This window comes from Sinocyclocheilus rhinocerous, unplaced genomic scaffold, assembly GCF_001515625.1.
Source record: "Sinocyclocheilus rhinocerous isolate Xijiao unplaced genomic scaffold, SAMN03320098_v1.1 scaffold2161, whole genome shotgun sequence".
Taxonomy (NCBI): Eukaryota; Metazoa; Chordata; class Actinopteri; order Cypriniformes; family Cyprinidae; genus Sinocyclocheilus; species Sinocyclocheilus rhinocerous.
This window is the reverse complement of record NW_015648277.1, coordinates 76,894-94,534: the sequence shown is the minus strand read 5'-3', so window position 1 is coordinate 94,534 and position 17,641 is coordinate 76,894. Positions and strand designations below refer to the sequence as shown.

At 36.7% G+C, this 17,641-nt stretch overlaps 1 protein-coding gene across 1 annotated transcript in view; it reads left to right on the top strand.

Moving 5' to 3' along the window:
* Positions 1–17,629, top strand: part of LOC107709681 (collagen alpha-1(V) chain-like) — a 23,572-nt gene extending 5,943 nt beyond the window's left edge. Inside the window, exons 6-29 of the mRNA XM_016514263.1 lie at positions 7,435–8,052; positions 9,564–9,608; positions 9,684–9,803; positions 12,567–12,605; positions 12,699–12,752; positions 12,977–13,030; positions 13,720–13,827; positions 14,016–14,069; positions 14,181–14,234; positions 14,417–14,461; positions 14,585–14,638; positions 14,717–14,761; positions 15,039–15,092; positions 15,489–15,533; positions 15,635–15,688; positions 15,818–15,862; positions 15,957–16,010; positions 16,289–16,333; positions 16,447–16,500; positions 16,618–16,725; positions 16,874–16,927; positions 17,121–17,174; positions 17,521–17,565; positions 17,600–17,629. Coding sequence (XP_016369749.1) covers positions 7,435–8,052; positions 9,564–9,608; positions 9,684–9,803; positions 12,567–12,605; positions 12,699–12,752; positions 12,977–13,030; positions 13,720–13,827; positions 14,016–14,069; positions 14,181–14,234; positions 14,417–14,461; positions 14,585–14,638; positions 14,717–14,761; positions 15,039–15,092; positions 15,489–15,533; positions 15,635–15,688; positions 15,818–15,862; positions 15,957–16,010; positions 16,289–16,333; positions 16,447–16,500; positions 16,618–16,725; positions 16,874–16,927; positions 17,121–17,174; positions 17,521–17,565; positions 17,600–17,629 — 1,932 coding nt within the window. The remainder of the gene's footprint in view (positions 1–7,434; positions 8,053–9,563; positions 9,609–9,683; positions 9,804–12,566; positions 12,606–12,698; positions 12,753–12,976; positions 13,031–13,719; positions 13,828–14,015; positions 14,070–14,180; positions 14,235–14,416; positions 14,462–14,584; positions 14,639–14,716; positions 14,762–15,038; positions 15,093–15,488; positions 15,534–15,634; positions 15,689–15,817; positions 15,863–15,956; positions 16,011–16,288; positions 16,334–16,446; positions 16,501–16,617; positions 16,726–16,873; positions 16,928–17,120; positions 17,175–17,520; positions 17,566–17,599) is intronic.
* The last annotated feature ends 12 nt before the right edge of the window (positions 17,630–17,641 follow it).

Genomic DNA, 17,641 nt, shown 5'->3' with positions numbered 1-17,641 from the left:
TAGCGCTTGTTGTTTGTAATTTCTCCCATCACAAATGCAGACATGGTTTTATGTTTACGAGGCGCGATGCAACGCAACGCGTAAAAAGACATTATAAGTCATTATAATCCGTAATTATGTCCACACTGGATGCAACAAATGACTAGTTTATAATGGGTTTTATTGGGTTTGTCTTGTCGCTCCGGGACACGGCATCACAGTATGGTAAGGGGCGTAACATTTCCGTCACAAGCTTGAGGTATTCGGCCAATCACAGCGCACTGGATAGTTGGCCAATCAGAGCACACCTCGCTTTTCAGACTGATGAGCTTTGTAAAAATCAACGTGCTTCAGAAAGGCGGGGCATAGAGGAGAAACAATAATGTACAGTATGTGGAAAATAATGTGTTTTTTTTACTTTAAACCGCATAAACACATTTCATTACACCAAATACACAAAATAATGTTCTTTGTAGCAACATCATATGACCCCTTTAAAAAAATGGACTGACGCGTGATTGGACGTCTCTGATTGGTCCATGGTCGCTGGTTCCGGGATCTGATTGGTCGCTCACCTTGTTTTGGTGGGCGTGGCTCTCGCGGGCTCTGCGCGGAGGTTTCCACGAGCGCTCCTCGGTAACGGTGTTGACGTAGTAACAGCGTCCGGTTCCGGGGTCGCAGTACTGATCCCACAGCTGCAGCGTCTGCAGGGGTCGTTGACCCGGCAACGGCTTGGGAGGCTCCGCCCACTGCTGCTTCCCCTGCTCTGACAGGGAACTCTGGGAAATGTAGGCAGATGATGAGATCTGAGGAGAGAAACATTAGAGAGATTAGAAAAAAACTTGGTGCATAGTTCACTGAAGATGCAGCACATAGCATTATTATTATTTTTCTTATTGCATTTATTAATATTTTAACACTTTTATTTTTAAATAAGATTTGATCTTTTTAGTTTCCATTTTAATTTTAGTAATTTTATGTGCTTTTGCCATTTTATTTATTTTTAAACATTTCTATATAGTTTTATTTTTTTATTTCAGTTTAAGTTTGTAATTTTAGTACTTTTACTTCAATTTTATATATATATATATATATAAGTACTAAAATTTCAACTACTAACAATCATTTTTAGTAATTGAAAATATTTAAATGAAACAAAATACAAATCATTACATGAAAAATTAAAAAATTAGAAACTGAAATGATGCTTAAATAATACTAAATACTAAAATTACAAACTTAAACTGATTTCATGGAAACTTATTTAAATTTTCTAATTTCTAATTTCCATGTAATATATAACATTTTTTTAATTTCAGTTTTATTTAAATTACTAAAAATGATTTCCAATAGTTTTAGTTTCAGTTTTCTTATTTCAGTTTTAGTTTTAGTAATTTTCGTAAGTTGAAAAAATCAACTTATTTTCAGGTTTTTCCAAGTAATACTTTATATTTTATTTCAGCTTTATTTAAATTTTTTTTTTTCAATTTTAGTAACTTGACTACTGTACATTTTTTCACAGCTTCAATTCATTTTTTGTCATCTGATATTTTGTAATTATTTTATTTCAGCTTGATTAATTTAAAGATGATTTGTAATAGTTTTAGTGAACAATAACTACACTGGTTCTAACACATTTCAGAACAGCATGAAATCAATTGCACCGTAAACGCTGATGTAATTCTGCTTTCAAACGTTGTTTTGTTTCAGCAACACTCACTGATTTAAAACCGGTTTAAAAAGCAATTACTGCATTTCTGTTTTGGTTCATGCAATCATGATTTCTGATGCAATCCTCTTAGTGTGTGTCTAATTTGTGTATGTGAGACTAATTAGTGCGTATGCAAGATGATCCAGGTTTGGTTTCTGCTGCTTGATTAATTAGGCTATGTGGAATCATGGTTTCCAACACCCACCGCCAGTGAAATTGTGAAAACCTCAGAGTCAGGGTCCCACAGGAAAGTCAAGCAAGAGAGTCTTCATCTGTGATTGATCTCCTTGAGTTACCTCTGTTACTATGGCAGCCATTACCACTAATCCTCTCTGTTTTAATGACCTCATGGTCACGCAGCATCCCACTGCTTTGATTCTTTGAGCTGGAGGTCTGCTTAAAAACTTGCTTTGAATTAAACCAACCTCATCAAGTTTATTTCTGGAACAAATTGTCATTTCTAATTGATGGTTCACCAGTGCTTTCATAAATCTGTCTCTTCTCTGCTGCTTTTGTGTGCGTGTGTGTCAGTCTCAGCAGGCTTTAGTTGTCTGAATGTGTTTTCTATTTGTCACGGTTCCGCAGTGATGGAGAAAACCTTTATGTTTATGTAAAATCTAAAGTAGCTTCTAATTTGGTTGTAAAACTGATATTGTCTGATATGAAGTTTCCAAGCATGTGTCCTCTTTGTCTCTCTTATCTATCAAGCTATTAAGCTCATGAAAGCAGCCCATATGACTCATATTCCAAGTCTTTTGAAACCAGTCTCTATGTTTGTGGAACATCTGTGATTGATCTCCTTGAGTTACCTCTGTTACTATGGCAGCCATTACCACTAATCCTCTCTGTTTTAATGACCTGTAATCTTGGCTTCTAAATTGAAGCCAAGATTACAAAGTACATAATCTACCGTTCAAAAGGTTGGGTCAGAAGGAATTAAAAAAAAAAAGAATGCTTTTATTTAGCAAGGATTCAGACATTTGTAATGTTGCCTGTGACAGAAGACTTGAGCATGCCTGTTTGCCATCACAGGAATAAATTAAATATTAAAATATATTAAAACCATAGACAGTTATTTAAATAAATTGTAATCATATTTCACATTATTAATATTTTTATTGTATTTTTGATCAAATAAATGCAGCATTGGTGAAAATAAGGGATTTGTTTCATAATGAATAAATAAGTTAAATAAATATCAAAAATCTTACTGACCCATGACTTTTGAACAGTGGCGTATATCCTCTGTCACCTTCAAGATTACCTAATATCCCATTTTGTTCTGCAGACATAATTCAAGTGGATGTTGCACATTTTATTTTGGTGCTGTTCACCTTAATGGCTACCTTGAAGGCTTAGTTGGCTTGAGTGTTCTTTGTCTCTCTTATCTATCAAGCTATTAAGCTCATGAAAGCAGCCCATATGACTCATATTCCAAGTCTTTTGAAACCAGTCTCTATGTTTGTGGAAAAACTGAAATTTATCCATTGGCAATCTTCACCACTGTAGCTTTCAAATGCCATTCATGTTCACATTGTCATGGATAATATAGCATGTCAAAGGTTTGACTTCAGTAATGCCAAACGTCATTGGTTCATGTGTCTCATAACCAATTTTCGTATTCAGAATTGGCCAAATGAGATTTGAGAGCTGCAGTGGAGTGTGTTTTAGCTTTCTGTTAGTCACAGAAGGAATATTGGAATATATGGGTCATATGGAGCACTTTTATGGTGCGTTTTTTGACATTTTTGTACCTTTGCTCACGATTGACTTTTGTTGTATGGAAAACAGCAACATGAACATTCTGCTAAACATTTCCTTTTGTGTGCCACGGAAGAGAGCAAGTCTTAAGGAAAGACATGGTGGTGAGTAAATGATGACAGAATTTTTATTCTTGGATAAAACACTTTCAGCAGCTTTAAGCTCTCCCAACTTAAAAGACATTGGTTTCATGCCATTTTCTAAATTGAAGCCAAGATTACAAAGTACATAATCTACCGTTCAAAAGGTTGGGTCAGAAGGAATTAAAAAAAAAAAGAATGCTTTTATTTAGCAAGGATTCAGACATTTGTAATGTTGCCTGTGACAGAAGACTTGAGCATGCCTGTTTGCCATCACAGGAATAAATTAAATATTAAAATATATTAAAACCATAGACAGTTATTTAAATAAATTGTAATCATATTTCACATTATTAATATTTTTATTGTATTTTTGATCAAATAAATGCAGCATTGGTGAAAATAAGGGATTTGTTTCATAATGAATAAATAAGTTAAATAAATATCAAAAATCTTACTGACCCATGACTTTTGAACAGTGGCGTATATCCTCTGTCACCTTCAAGATTACCTAATATCCCATTTTGTTCTGCAGACATAATTCAAGTGGATGTTGCACATTTTATTTTGGTGCTGTTCACCTTAATGGCTACCTTGAAGGCTTAGTTGGCTTGAGTGTGTGAAGCCTGGGCACAGCTCCTGTGTCTGGGAGGTTCTCTCTCTGGGAGGGCACTTGGAGAAAGCTTGCACTGTCTGGGATCTTTAGCAGGGATACAGAGACTGTGGTGCAGTGTGTATCTCCAGCAATCATGGTGTGCTGTGTCTGTATTGGATGTTACCTTGTACTAAATCTGCTCCTGCTTGGAATGAATGTGGAGGGCAAATGGAAAGCCATGGTAGGAAACAAATACATGTCTTTCCTTTTAACTGTGCGTCAATTCATTATTCGTTATTAGATGGTCAGATTTTGTTTGGATGTTTGCGCAAGAATTGTGTAAAACAACATGAAAAGGATTTTTAAAAATATATTAAAAGTTGTTTTATGATCTGGTTTTATTGAATTATCTGCTTATGTATTCTAAAGACAAAAAGTGCAAATGTATATTATCACATTGTATTGAGTTTAGACAGCTCTTGTATAAGCTGACATGTCTAAGCTTTCAGAAAGGTGAGTTTAGAGATCTTTGTCTAATCGTTCATTAATAAGTAATGGAGACTTTCCCATGAACATGTTCACTTGCTGAACAGGGATCAACTAAAAGGGTAAATGGGTTGGAAACTGCAGTTTGAATGGAGGTTATGAAGATCGTAAGACACCAATAAAATTGGAGGTCAACAACATGTTAAGTGAGTGTTTTGGTCTAGATAATCTGATTGACCTGAGGTGCTGAGGTCATTAGTAGCCAAGTAAACTGAATACTGTCTAGTGTTCTTCTTCTTTACCAATTGCACCCTGATTTCCTTTCTGATGAGCCACAAAAATGTTCCAGGTGACTTTCTTGATGGGAGTGTCAGATTTGCCCAGCTGGGTTCCTCAACAAATGACCTGCAAGGATTTCCCTCATATTTTACCAATTGCACCCTGATTTCCTTTCTGATGAGCCACAAAAATTTTCCAGGTGACTTTCTTGATGGGAGTGTCAGATTTGCCCAGCTGGGTTCCTCAACAAATGACCTGCAAGGATTTCCCTCATACCTGTGTCTTAACCATGATTTATGGCATCTCTCTTTCATTATTCACTGTTGGGTCAGCTGTGATGAACACTGATAATATTCTGCCCAGGGCCTTGAGTTCCAAACTCTGACATTGTGCTTCATCATTTTCCGTGAAACATTTGTTTATATCTGTAAACCTCCAAACTGAGTTAGTATTTATGACCTTCTCACTGGCAGATGCTTTATCTGATACTGATGTCTCAGTCGCTTTCAGTTTTAGATCTTTAGCATTATAGACTTTCAGTTTGATTCAGATTTATTGACATTGTCAAGTACAGTACAAAGCCAATGAAACTGCATCTAACCAGAAGTGTCATTGTTAAATAGAATATAAATAAATGATGGTAAACCACAAATGACCGTGTAGTGCAGATGGCCAGTGGCCTCAGCAAGTGTGTGGACACTTTTGGATTCATAAGTCATACTTGTAAATGTTTTAAATGAATTGCATGACAAATTTAAAAAAACAAGTGACATCTGCAAACGATACTGAAGCTTTTCCCAGAACTAGCTTCACTTTTCAGAGTAATTTTTGTGACTGTTCAACAACTTGTCCCTGGGTCATTTCAGTAGATGTATGAAGTTACAGTAGTTTCCCTGGGGTTCACACAGATGTTGTTGTTGTTCACACCTGCTTAAAGGTGTATTTTATTGCAGTTTGACGACCAGGAAAAAAAACTCTTAAACTTTGTCTCTATAGCCTTGCAAACTTATTTTTGTAAAATGTTTTGCTTAACCCTTATGCTGTGTTCGGGTCATTTTGATCAGAAGAAGCTTTTTCCTGAAAATGGTAGTTAATGTTATCGCACTGGACAAAAACCTGCTACCTGCTCACACAGGGTATATAACTACTTCCCAAAATGTTTTGGATGGTTTTTGTACTTTTCCCCCACCTTGTTACACTTTTGGTGTTCCTGGTCAAAAATGACCGGCCTACAAAAATATCTTATCAATTGTTAAACTATATCACCAAATATTGGATTCAATCTTTTTGTCAATTCAATGTTTTCTTTCAATTAGGGTAGATTTTTCTATTTCTTTAAGAAACTGATTGATCTTCGGCCTCTTTGATCCGAGCTTATGCACTAATTTGTGGATAATTTTGTCCATTTTAAATAAATGTTTATCACACTAGTGAGCTTAAATGTTTAACCAGGAAGTTTGTTTTGAAATGGTTTTATCTGGTACGAAATGGCACAAAGTCACAAAAATGACTAGCCTATAAAAATAGCTTATAAATCTCTTGTTACGCTTTATTATCACCAAATATTGGATTCAGTCTTTTGATCAACTTGTTGTCTTTAAATTAGGATAGATTTTCTATTAATTTTTGAAACTGAATTAATTTCTGAACCCAAACTTTTGAACAATAGAGTATGAGTAAAATGGAGTCGCATTTTTGGTGTTTATTGTAGAAACTATAGCAATTGAAACCTTTAACATGGAATATGCAGAGCATCTACTCACTTCCTCTCAAACATCCCACTGGCTGATCTTCTGAACAAAGTGTAATTGTGTCTTGTAGCATCTGGTTCTGCTCCAGCTTCTCTCACAGGAGTTGTTCCAGTGTTTGGTACAGTTCTAGCCAAAGATGTAACCTGTAGCACTGAGGAGGGTAAAACAATTATTTGGGGAGCTGTGTCACCCTTGAGAGGATCAAGTGTCCCTCTCATCTGAGGCAGCCGCCTTACAGTGTTAAGTGCCTGACTGCTTTTTCTCTGTAGCTTATTGTTAGAGAAAGAGAGGAGGACAGTAGGATGGAGCCTCTGGGTCTCTGAGCTCAGAATCACGTGTAGGCCATTGCCTTATCGCAATTGATCGTTTTTTCTGCTTTGTGCAATATGCACTTCATTTTTATTGTACCTGATTTGGTGATCATCTGCCACTTGTTTTTGGTTTAAAATGGAAATGCAAAAAGGGTGCTCAACTCCATCCTGTCTGGATGTTTTGGATGCTTTTCTCCATAATTAGATGAATAACTGCTGCCATGATCAATAAAAATGTACACAATGTGTACCAGTTAAGCAGCACCGACTTTAGGGAATAGGGTGCAAACAGTTTGTGCTGAAATGGTTACCAATAAAATGATTTAAATACCCGGAGTGCAACATTATACCCAGTTAAACTGGATTGCAGATGATTAATGAGTATGGCATGTTTTTGCTCTGAAATATTTAATGGATTATCCCCTTAGCATTTTGTTAATGTATCTTGTTTGTTCTATCTCTTATTTTTGTTCTCTTCCAGAACTCCAGTGTCTCTTCTAAGAATGAAGATCTTCGTAGTGAATGGGACGTGTCGTCTGATTCGAACAGAACTTCAAAGCATTCGGTTCGTGGCTTTGTAGTGGTGGAAGAGTCTGACCTTCTCACGTCTCCCGCTGTCAGCACACATAGCAGGTATAAGGACACCGGTAAAAAAAATATACAGTCCACCACCTTCAAATCATCAGAGGAGAACTTCACCTCTCAAAAACTGAAAGCAGATTTGGGTGGAGGCCGTCTTGAGCGGCTCCCTTTCAATCCCTCTGGGGACATTGCTGACCTGGATTCTATTTTGAATGTAAAGACATCAGCTGGTCAGAAGGATCTGGTCAGGCCTACAGTCCATCCTGAGTTAAACCAGCTGATTGAAGAAGGTTTCTTACTTCCTTCAAAGGGCTTCGAAGTAGATAAAAAGCCTTTGGTCAGTGTTCACTCAAAAAAAGGATATGAATTGCTTGTAGGCAAAGGACAAGCTGACTACAAGCACTCAAGCAAGAAAGGAGTTGCATTTAAACATGGTGATGTTATGTTAGGCATGGATGGAAGGAGATACCGGCTCCTCAGTGGACCTCCAGGGCCTGTTGGACCACCAGGGAGAACAGTGAGTTACCACAATTAAATCGTGATGAAATAATGTTCTCTTCCATGATTTTCTTCCAATAATATATGCCAAATTGGAATCTGAATCCAAAAACTTGGAAAAAAGTTAGAAGTTTATATGCATAGTATCATTTCAATACATGCCATAGAAAACATAAACTAAGTTAATTATAGTGGTGAATCTCTTTTCAGAGGGATAATGTATAGAAATAAGTACATTTGAATTAATTAAAGTAAAAGTTTTATAATTTTACTGGTATATTCTTTAAAAAATAGTCCATTTGAATGTACAAAACTATTGGCCAAGCAATAAGATGAACATTGCAACAAAATTCCAGTAACCTAAAATCAGTACTGAAGCCATTTGCACTACCTGTGATGACTGGGACACAGTTGCTTTTGTATGAAACGATAGATGTGAAAGTAGCATCATTTTCAGTTGGGAGCAGACTGAAGGCACAGTCACATTAGTGAAATTTCATCAGCAAAAAATGGCCCACTGTCAATAGTTTAGTGATGCACAAAGCTCCGCTCACATAGAAGTCACTTTCAAACCAAGGTTCATTCCGTTGGTCAACATGGCAAATTTGCATGAAAAACTTTAACCATATACAAAATATGTGTGGGGAACGGTTTCACCCTTCACCAATGGAATATTTTGTAGGAAATATCTAGCCACTAAATGCTGCGATTTGACCAATCAGAATCAAGTATTCCAGGATGGAAAACTTCAGCTTTTCAGTCTTAAGAAAAAATTGAAACTAAAACAAGTAGCTACTATGATGTTAGTGCAAATTAAAAATATGTCATGTCTTTTGTGATTTACAGTAGCTGTTTCCCCCCTCCTCCTTTCTGTTGGAACTGAAAACGTGCCCAGTTTTCAGTTTGCAAAACATACAGTGTTTGTTGTTTGAGCAAGAAACAGAATACTGAATTGAAGTCACATTAAATTGCTAGTCTGAGAACTAATTCTTAATCTCACTATGTATTCAAACTTAATTTGGTCATTGGAAATACGTCATTGCCGAAAGCTGAATGTTATGTAATCTTTACATCTTTTAATGGAGTTTAGACGAGCATTCCTTTGAATATGCTTCACATCTATAACCAAACATTACTACATCTGCCCTTTTCTGAATGATAGCCTTTCACTATGAGACCCAAATATAAGGCTGTAGTGCTAAATGTGCACTTTGCAGAAGGTTAGAGGTTTGGCAGCACTCTACAAATTGGCATGTCTAAGAGTGTCACATTACGTAACATACATAAGATTAAAAAGGGCATGGACCTGTAAATATTAATTGACTCGAGATTCAAAGTCTTCTACTGTATCTTGATTTCCATGCTTAAATTTGAACATGGAAACCAATCCTCTATAAACTAAGTTTGATGGTTGATGACAGTAGCTTTGCACATTGCTGTGGTTAAATGCTTTTTATAAATGCCAAAGTCCCATAAATATTCTTCATATGCAGGGCCCTCGGTTTAAGATTGCTTTTGTTGTTTGCACAGGGGTGCGCAGGCAAAAGGGGCTATATTGGATACAAGGGTGATAAGGTAAGGAATTTACATTACATTATAATATTCGGTGATTATGGGATCACACTGATTTGTACCTGTATGTCGTTCCAGGGTTCTCAAGGAGACCAAGGAGCAGATGGGCCAAGAGGCATACCAGGACCTCCAGGTCCACCAGGACTCCCAGTCCTCTACCTTTGGAGGAACACAGAGGAGGATTGGGCTGCATTTAAGGTAGGCCTTAATACGCCATATTCTGGAGAATTGTCTATCTATCTGGTAAATCTCTTATAGCTTAGGCTTCCCTAGGTTGGCCATACGTGCCATTTTTACGGGACATGACCTGGCCAGGATTTGTATATTGCCTAAAATATCCCGGTTTTGCTTTGTTTTCTTGATTTCATACTTGCTGGAGGTAATGATCGAAAAGTAGTTTGACCAATAACGTGCAGGCATTGTACATAATCGACGATTGGTCAATTGTCAAAGGTGGGCTCTACTGAGAGCAGTCAAAGCGATGCAAATACGCGCACATATTAGGAGTGTTCATTCGTTTCCTTTGACATAAAGCGGCGCTGCGCAGACCGATCGTTGTATGATATCAAAGTACCGTGAGAGCGATACGAAAGCACAAGGAGCCGCCTGCTCTCTCTCTATCTAGATAAATTAGTCGATCATCCTGCCCATCCCTACCAAACATGAATATATAGCAGTGAGCCACCGCCCTGTGTCTCTCAAACTGCTGGATGACACGGTCTTTCTATGTTCCTGCCAGACCTTTTATTCTCTCTATTTGTGACTCTCTATTTTTGAGCATATATTTAAGTATAATTGTAAAACCTCAGGTTTGACCTCCTTGTAGATTCTCAGAACTCAAAACGGTTGTGAATATCTGCTTATTATGATTGTGCAGCTGCAACTTGGCATTATTTAATGTTGTGTGTGTGTATGTGTGTGTGTGTGTGCGCGCGCGTGTGTGTGTGTGTGTGTGTGGAGAATATCTAAATGTTGTTGTATGATTGTGCAGCTGCAACTTGGCATTATTTAATGTTGTGTGTGTATGTGTGTGTGTGTGTGTGGAGAATATCTAAATGTTGTTTTTTCATCATCATTTGGCAGAATTCTCAAACATGATGGATGAGTTTAGTCCTCCAAAGAGGAGTCATGTGTGTGTATATTGAGCCATGGGTGGTAGGTGAGGGAGTTGTACCTTTCTTAAGACTGTTTTTGTGATTTGTATTGGGTTTTAATATTTTTTTCAGGTTTCACAATTTGAAGTACTTTCACTTGAGGGGTAATTTGATTAGATTTGATTTGATTATTTATATGAAAAAGTCATTACTGTATGTGAATTTTATTTTAGCCCAGTTCATTGTGGAAATTAAGTGCTTCAATATGGAAGGTCAGATTTCATATGGTGTAATGTATAATTTGGCTATTGTTTAGGAAAATGAAGTCAATTGTACATATTTTTGGCAAAAATGATTATCCCAATTTTCTATGTAAATCTTCACTACATGTCATTTTTATTAAATAAATGACGGTTTAACCTCTTAACTGTCACTTTACTTCACTATATTACAATTAAATCCTAATTTAATCATAACAAACTATATATCGTTGGAAAGGTCTAAGACTCCTAAATAGATATTTTACCATAGTTTTTTTTTTGAAAACTTAAAATCTCAAAATTCATCCTTTGAAAACCATTTTAAAATCAGACATTGCATTACCATGAAAATGGTACATCAAAATCATTTTACAAAATGTTTTCATTCATGTCTATGTTCAAAAATGTTAGTGACAATTAAGGGGTTAAATATTTTTTTACCTTTTTTCTCAGATTTTTTCACTATGATCAATGATAAAAAGGCTTAGGAAAAAGCCTTTCTATCTGTTTCATCTCTGATTTATATAATTTGTCCCATAGCATATGTCATGTTTAGATGGATGTGGCTGAATGGGACTGATTCTCTGTGTATTCAGTGGTGATTAGGGATGATTTGTCATTGAAATATTATAAACTGAACTCTTACAGACATTGTTTGTGCTGATGGTGCTTTGCTGTTTACCCAGTTTGCACTCTGTAGAATGGTTGCAGTGTTGTGAGGAGGTTTTGACAGATGTTTAGATCCCTCTGTTTCAGTGGGACATGTGGAAGGCAAGTGCACTGTGAGGTCCGATTCCCGAACTTCTCTCAAACTCACCTTCACTGGACCAGCAGTGAGCCGAATTCTGCCCTGTTGCCAAATTGAGCATTTGCCAAGACAAATGTTGTATAAAGCGGAGGCAGACTGGGTGATTTAATATCAGTGTGACAGAGACTGTGTGTCTATGTGGGTTCGAGGCCTCCGCTTTTCCAGGCCACACTGCAGAGACAGCGTACACTGTCTCTCAGTTCTTCTCCTCTATTTGAACAGGAGACATGCCTTTCAGCACTCTTTTTGTTTGTGTTTCTTACAGAGAGGAATTGAAACATACAGGCATTAAGTGTTACAAGAGTTTAGATTGAGGATTTGTTGTTGAGCAGTTTTTTTTCCTATTAACACCAGTCAGGTACAGAGCTTCCCATCATCTCTCGTATGCGGTCTGAATTGTATTTATGCATTCATGCATATGCTGGGTCTGAAACCACTTGTTTGTTTGCTCATTTAATATTCGTTACATAGTGAATGCCACATGTGGGAGTAAATGAGTCAATTGAGACGGCCTAAACAGTCACAAAACAATAAAATAAATAAATACATTTAAAAAATGTTTTTAAATAAATATAAGTAATTTTTGGTATTGGTATTTTTTTATATTTGCATTGTTCATTTTAATTTGAGTTTTAGTAACTTTGTTATATGCTTTTGTCATTTTTATTTCTATTTTAGTTTTAATTTATTTTAGGTTCAATTTTAGTGATTTTTGTAATTCATCTTAAAACTTTTTTCAGTTAGTTGGTAAGGCAATATTTCATATTTTGTATGTTTTTCTTTTATTTTATTTTTGTAGAGAACATCTTTTTACCAGTTGCTGGCAGCTGGATGGCCAGTAAGTATTTCAAATTAGAATACATGAGCAAAACGTCAATATAGTATATGCATGTGGTCTCTCACTAAACCCTTTCCCTCTGATGTCCTGCAGAGACAGACAGGACACCCTGGACCAATGGGTGAGACGGGGAGACCTGGTTTACCTGTGAGTACACACTCAAACACACAGAACACTTTTAATGAAGACTGAATTGTTAGAGAACCTGTGTTGCAGGGTATGAAAGAATTTTACTATGACCTCCAACTATATCTTTGACTAGTGCTGTTTACTGTAGTATGATGAATGATGAAATGGTTACAGACAGATTAGATTTGAGTGCCTTTGGTTTGGTATATACAGTATTGTGCTTAATTGTTTTATTCCTGAAGGGGTTGCCTGGAGACCCAGGTCAGGCAGGACCACCAGGCCTAAGAGGCGAAATGGTACCTATTCATTACAATATCTCTGTTTTTGTGTGTGTCTGGGTATGTATGTGGGTGTGTGTTCATAATAGCAATGAGAGTTCAATGGTATCTTCAGCAACAGTTAAATGTTACTATGAGGTATACACTACTGTTCAAAGGTTTGGGGTCAATACGATTTTTAAAATATTTTTATTTTATTTTATAAGTCTCTTATACTAAACAAAGCTGCATTTATTTGATGACAAATGCAGCAAATTCAGTACTATTGTTATTTAAAGTAACCGTTTTCTATTTAATATGTTAAAATGTAATTAATTCCTGTGATGGCAAAGCTGAATTTTCAGCATCCATTACTCCAGTCTTCAGTGTCACACGATCCTTCAGAAATCGAAATCATTATATGTGTGCTCAAGCAGTATTTCTTATTATTATCAATTTTCATAACAATTGTGCTGCTTAATATTTTTGTGGAAACCACGATACTTTTCCTTTTTCCTTTACAAAATTATTTGATGAATAGAGAGTTCAAAAGCACAGCATTGTAACAATGTAAAAGTATTTACTTTTGATCGGTTTAATGCATCTTTGATGAATAAGTTTGAATTTCTTTCAAAAGAAAATCTTACTGTCCCCAAACCTTGAAAAACTGGTGCAGATTTATGCAAAGTGCCTACAGGATTTAGTTACAAGCAAACACTTTATAATAGGGTGGCATTGGACCAAAGGGTGTTCGAGGCAGAGCAGGGACTCAAGGAAGAGACGGAGAGAAAGGTCCAGATGGGGTGACGGGATCTCCAGGGGTTCCTGGCCTACAGGTGAGACTAAGGGCATGGGATGTCTGCAGTAGCTTTTTTAGTAGTTGTAAAAGTTCAAGTTGGGACACTAGTGTGAATATGGTAATGTTTTCGGATAGATTGTGGTAAAGCTATGAATTGTAGCTGTGGAACATATGAACTTAAATTGCAGAAAACAATATGTTGTATATTTCTGGTTGTGGCTCAAGGGTCCTCGCGGTTACAAAGGTGACACAGCGCCCCCTGGTGAGAAAGGAGATGAGGTACAGTATGAGGATACATAATATTCTGAAATGCACGACCCTGTAACTGCCTCATACAGGATTATAATATACTTAATATAGTATAAAGCAGTTTTCTGCCTCCATGAGCAGGGTTTTCCTGGTGCTCCTGGCCTCAGAGGAGACAAAGGACAGACTGGCCTGAAGGTAAAGAAAGCCTTCAACTGAAGTATTTATGATGCATTTCATTTGTGTGTACTGTTTATATATAGAAATTCAACACCTATACTGCCCCCTAGTGAATCAGGAGGGGACACTACCATAAAAAGCATTATTTTCTATAGTTGTAGTGTAATTATTGGTTATGCCTCTGTCATTTTTTTTAATAGGGCTCAAAAGGAGAAATTGGGTTTACTGGCTTTTCTGGTCCTCCAGTGAGTAAATCAATTCATATTCTTGAACTGCTAGTTTTAAACATTATTACTAGTAACTGGTGTTGGTATCCTTTCTTATATTGTAGTAAATATTATGCATGAATGGTTTTCTTTTCTTTTAAGGGACCGGTTGGTTTACAAGGTGTTCAAGGGATTCCTGGACCACCTGGTCCTAAGGTGATTGATTTAATTGACAATTTATTTTTGTGTATTTTTACATTGATCTTGACAGTATAAAGAATGTTGTTTTCATAGGGGGATCCAGGAAATGATGGAAAACCTGGTCCTCCAGGGACAGTGGTGAGTCGTAAATCTTGAGTCATAAATCATGCTTGTGACACTTGTGAAAACTTGAAAAAAATAAAGTTCTTCAAACTGTGTTTCTTCTAAGTATAACTAACTATATCGAACTATAAAGTAGATATTCGTTATAGCCAAAAAGATAATCCATTTGGGAAAACTGAATGGGGACAGTGATTACTTCTTATTAACAGAGAAATCACCCTTATCCTGGTGTTTATGGATACTGCTTATGGATTATGTAATAATGCTCAGTTATGCGTTTGTGTCTTGCCAGGGAGCACCAGGTGCTACAGGATTGGTTGGTGCACAAGGTGTTAATGGCTCAGAAGTAAGTGATTGCTTACTACAAATTCAGTAAGCAAGTGTCAATTTCATTGCTTAAAGGGATAGTCTACCCAAAAATAAAAATTGTTATCATTTGTACACCCTCCTGTTGTTCCAAACCCATTTGACTCTCTACTGTGGAACATAAAAGAAGATGTTTTGAACACTGTTTGTAGCCAAACCATTTAGGTTCCCATTGATTTCCACTGTATTTCTTGCCCATACAATGGAAGGCAATGAGAACCAATGTTGTTTTCATTACCAATATTCTTTGAAATATTTCCCCTTATGTTTAACAGAAGAAAGAAAGTCATGTGGGTTAGGAAATGACAAGAGGATGAGTAAATTATCAAAGAAAGACTTGACTTGGTTATAAACCAAAACACTTTTGCGGTTACAGGGGGACGCTGGACCTGTTGGCGCTGTGGGGCGGAAAGGCCCTCAGGTATGCAACATTGTTTTGGTGTCATTGCTTCATGAAGTCTGTTCTTAGAGATTGCTCATAAGCTGAAATAATATAAAACCTGTCCTGATTGTTCCTCCTAGGGGCCTAGAGGGATCGAGGGAGACAGAGGCCCACCTGGTGATCCAGGATCACAGGTAAAGTTTATCATGTAGGCTAGCAATGCACATACTCCTACTCCCAATGAAGTAGAAAAACATACAAATATGGGTCTGTTGTGATATTCAATCAAGAGTAAGCTTTGTCATGATTGTTTTTTTCAACAGGGTCTTCAAGGTCAGGCTGGTCCACAGGGTCTCAAAGGTGACATAGTAAGTTTTAAAACTTTTTCTGTGTACATGTAGAATATGTACAATTACATGTGTTTATAAAATGGAAGCCCTAGATGTTTTTGTTTGTGGACAGGGGCCAGAGGGTCCAGCAGGTAACAGAGGGCTACAAGGCATTGAAGGGCCCATGGTGAGTCTGTTTGTCAATATATTAAATGTAATCTAAAGGGAAACATTTATACAATTCATTATAAACTTACATAGCAGACTTTCAACAACCAATATGGCCTTAAAGTTCCATAAAATTTTACCCAGCAATATTTTAAGTTGCTGCTGTGTACTGACAGGCTGGAAACATGCCTAGTTTATCTATTTTTGGTTTTGTACAGTAGTAAATCTATTTATATATTTTTTTTTTTGCTGATGATAATTCAGTTAGGAGTCAATAATTACCATTCATTCATTTAGGGTACAACTGGAGATCCAGGTCCAAAAGGCTTTCCAGGTGTCACAGTAAGATATCTGATTCAAATCTCACCGTATGTTTATTTGACATTTTAGTTAATATCTGTAAATGTATGTCCTTTATCATGTATTACCTCAATAATTAATTCCTCTAAATTCAGGGCAGTAGGGGACCAGATGGAGAGAAGGGTGACAGAGGACCCAAGGGGAAAAAAGTAATCTCCAGCACACAATACATTCAACACAATACATTCAAAAATTCTAAAGCTTTAAAATGCATAATTGGAGGATTCAAGAAATTGCCTATTTATGATTATACTGTATGTTTTTAGGGACCAAAAGGAGCATCAGGGATCATGGGTCCACAGGGTGAAAGGGGCCAGTCAGGCCTCCCCGGTTTACCTGGTGTCAAAGGTCAGCCAGGTGCTCCAGGTGTCCAGGTATACAGTTGCACAGAAGATTCCCTATGACATGCCTTACTTTATATTCTTTATATGCATATATGGCATAATCTTTAACAACTGAGGTTCAAAATAAGATTTCTTGGCAAAATACATTTGTTTTTCTCTCACCCTTTTTTCCCCACAGGGTATAAATGGTGAAGTAGGTCCTCAGGGAACACTTGGAAAAGAGGGTCAAAAGGTCAGAGTGCTTTATGACTTTCAGGTGGAACGATCACACCAAAAGCATTCTTGTAGCTCACCATTTTACATCAATCCACCTGTGATTGCTCCTCTAAAAATCGATGCTGCCCAAAGGCTCTTTCACTGTGTCCTACTAATATATGCACCTAAATCAATAACATCTCTTCCTTTTTTTTTTTTTGGAAACAAAGGGCAGCAGGGGTGAACCTGGTGATAATGGAAGAACAGGACTCAGAGGATCCAGAGTAAATTAGCTATTTGTTTCATATAAAAATCTGAAAAATCCTGAGACCACCAATGAAAATGCATCTACCTGCAAATACATCTAAAATCCATATATCATTTAAAAATTATATTACCATAATAACAATTTAAGGAAAAAGTCAATAATGGAAAAATTCACATGAATCACATTAATTTGAGAAATATTTATTAATTAAATGTCCAGTTTTAAATTCTGTCTCAGATTTATTCATATGTTTTGTTTCATGAATAAGCTAGATATTTAGCATTGTGTGTTATGAGTAAACAAAATGTAAGTGGTCCTGTATCGTTTGATCACATTCACTCACATAGTTTCTGTATGCTCAGGGTCGAGCAGGCCAACATGGTCCCCCTGGTGTACCTGGAATAGTGGTAGGGAAATTGAATTTGAGTAAACTGAGTCCAGATTTATTTGGTTCACGTTTTATTGAATTGATCATATTTACTT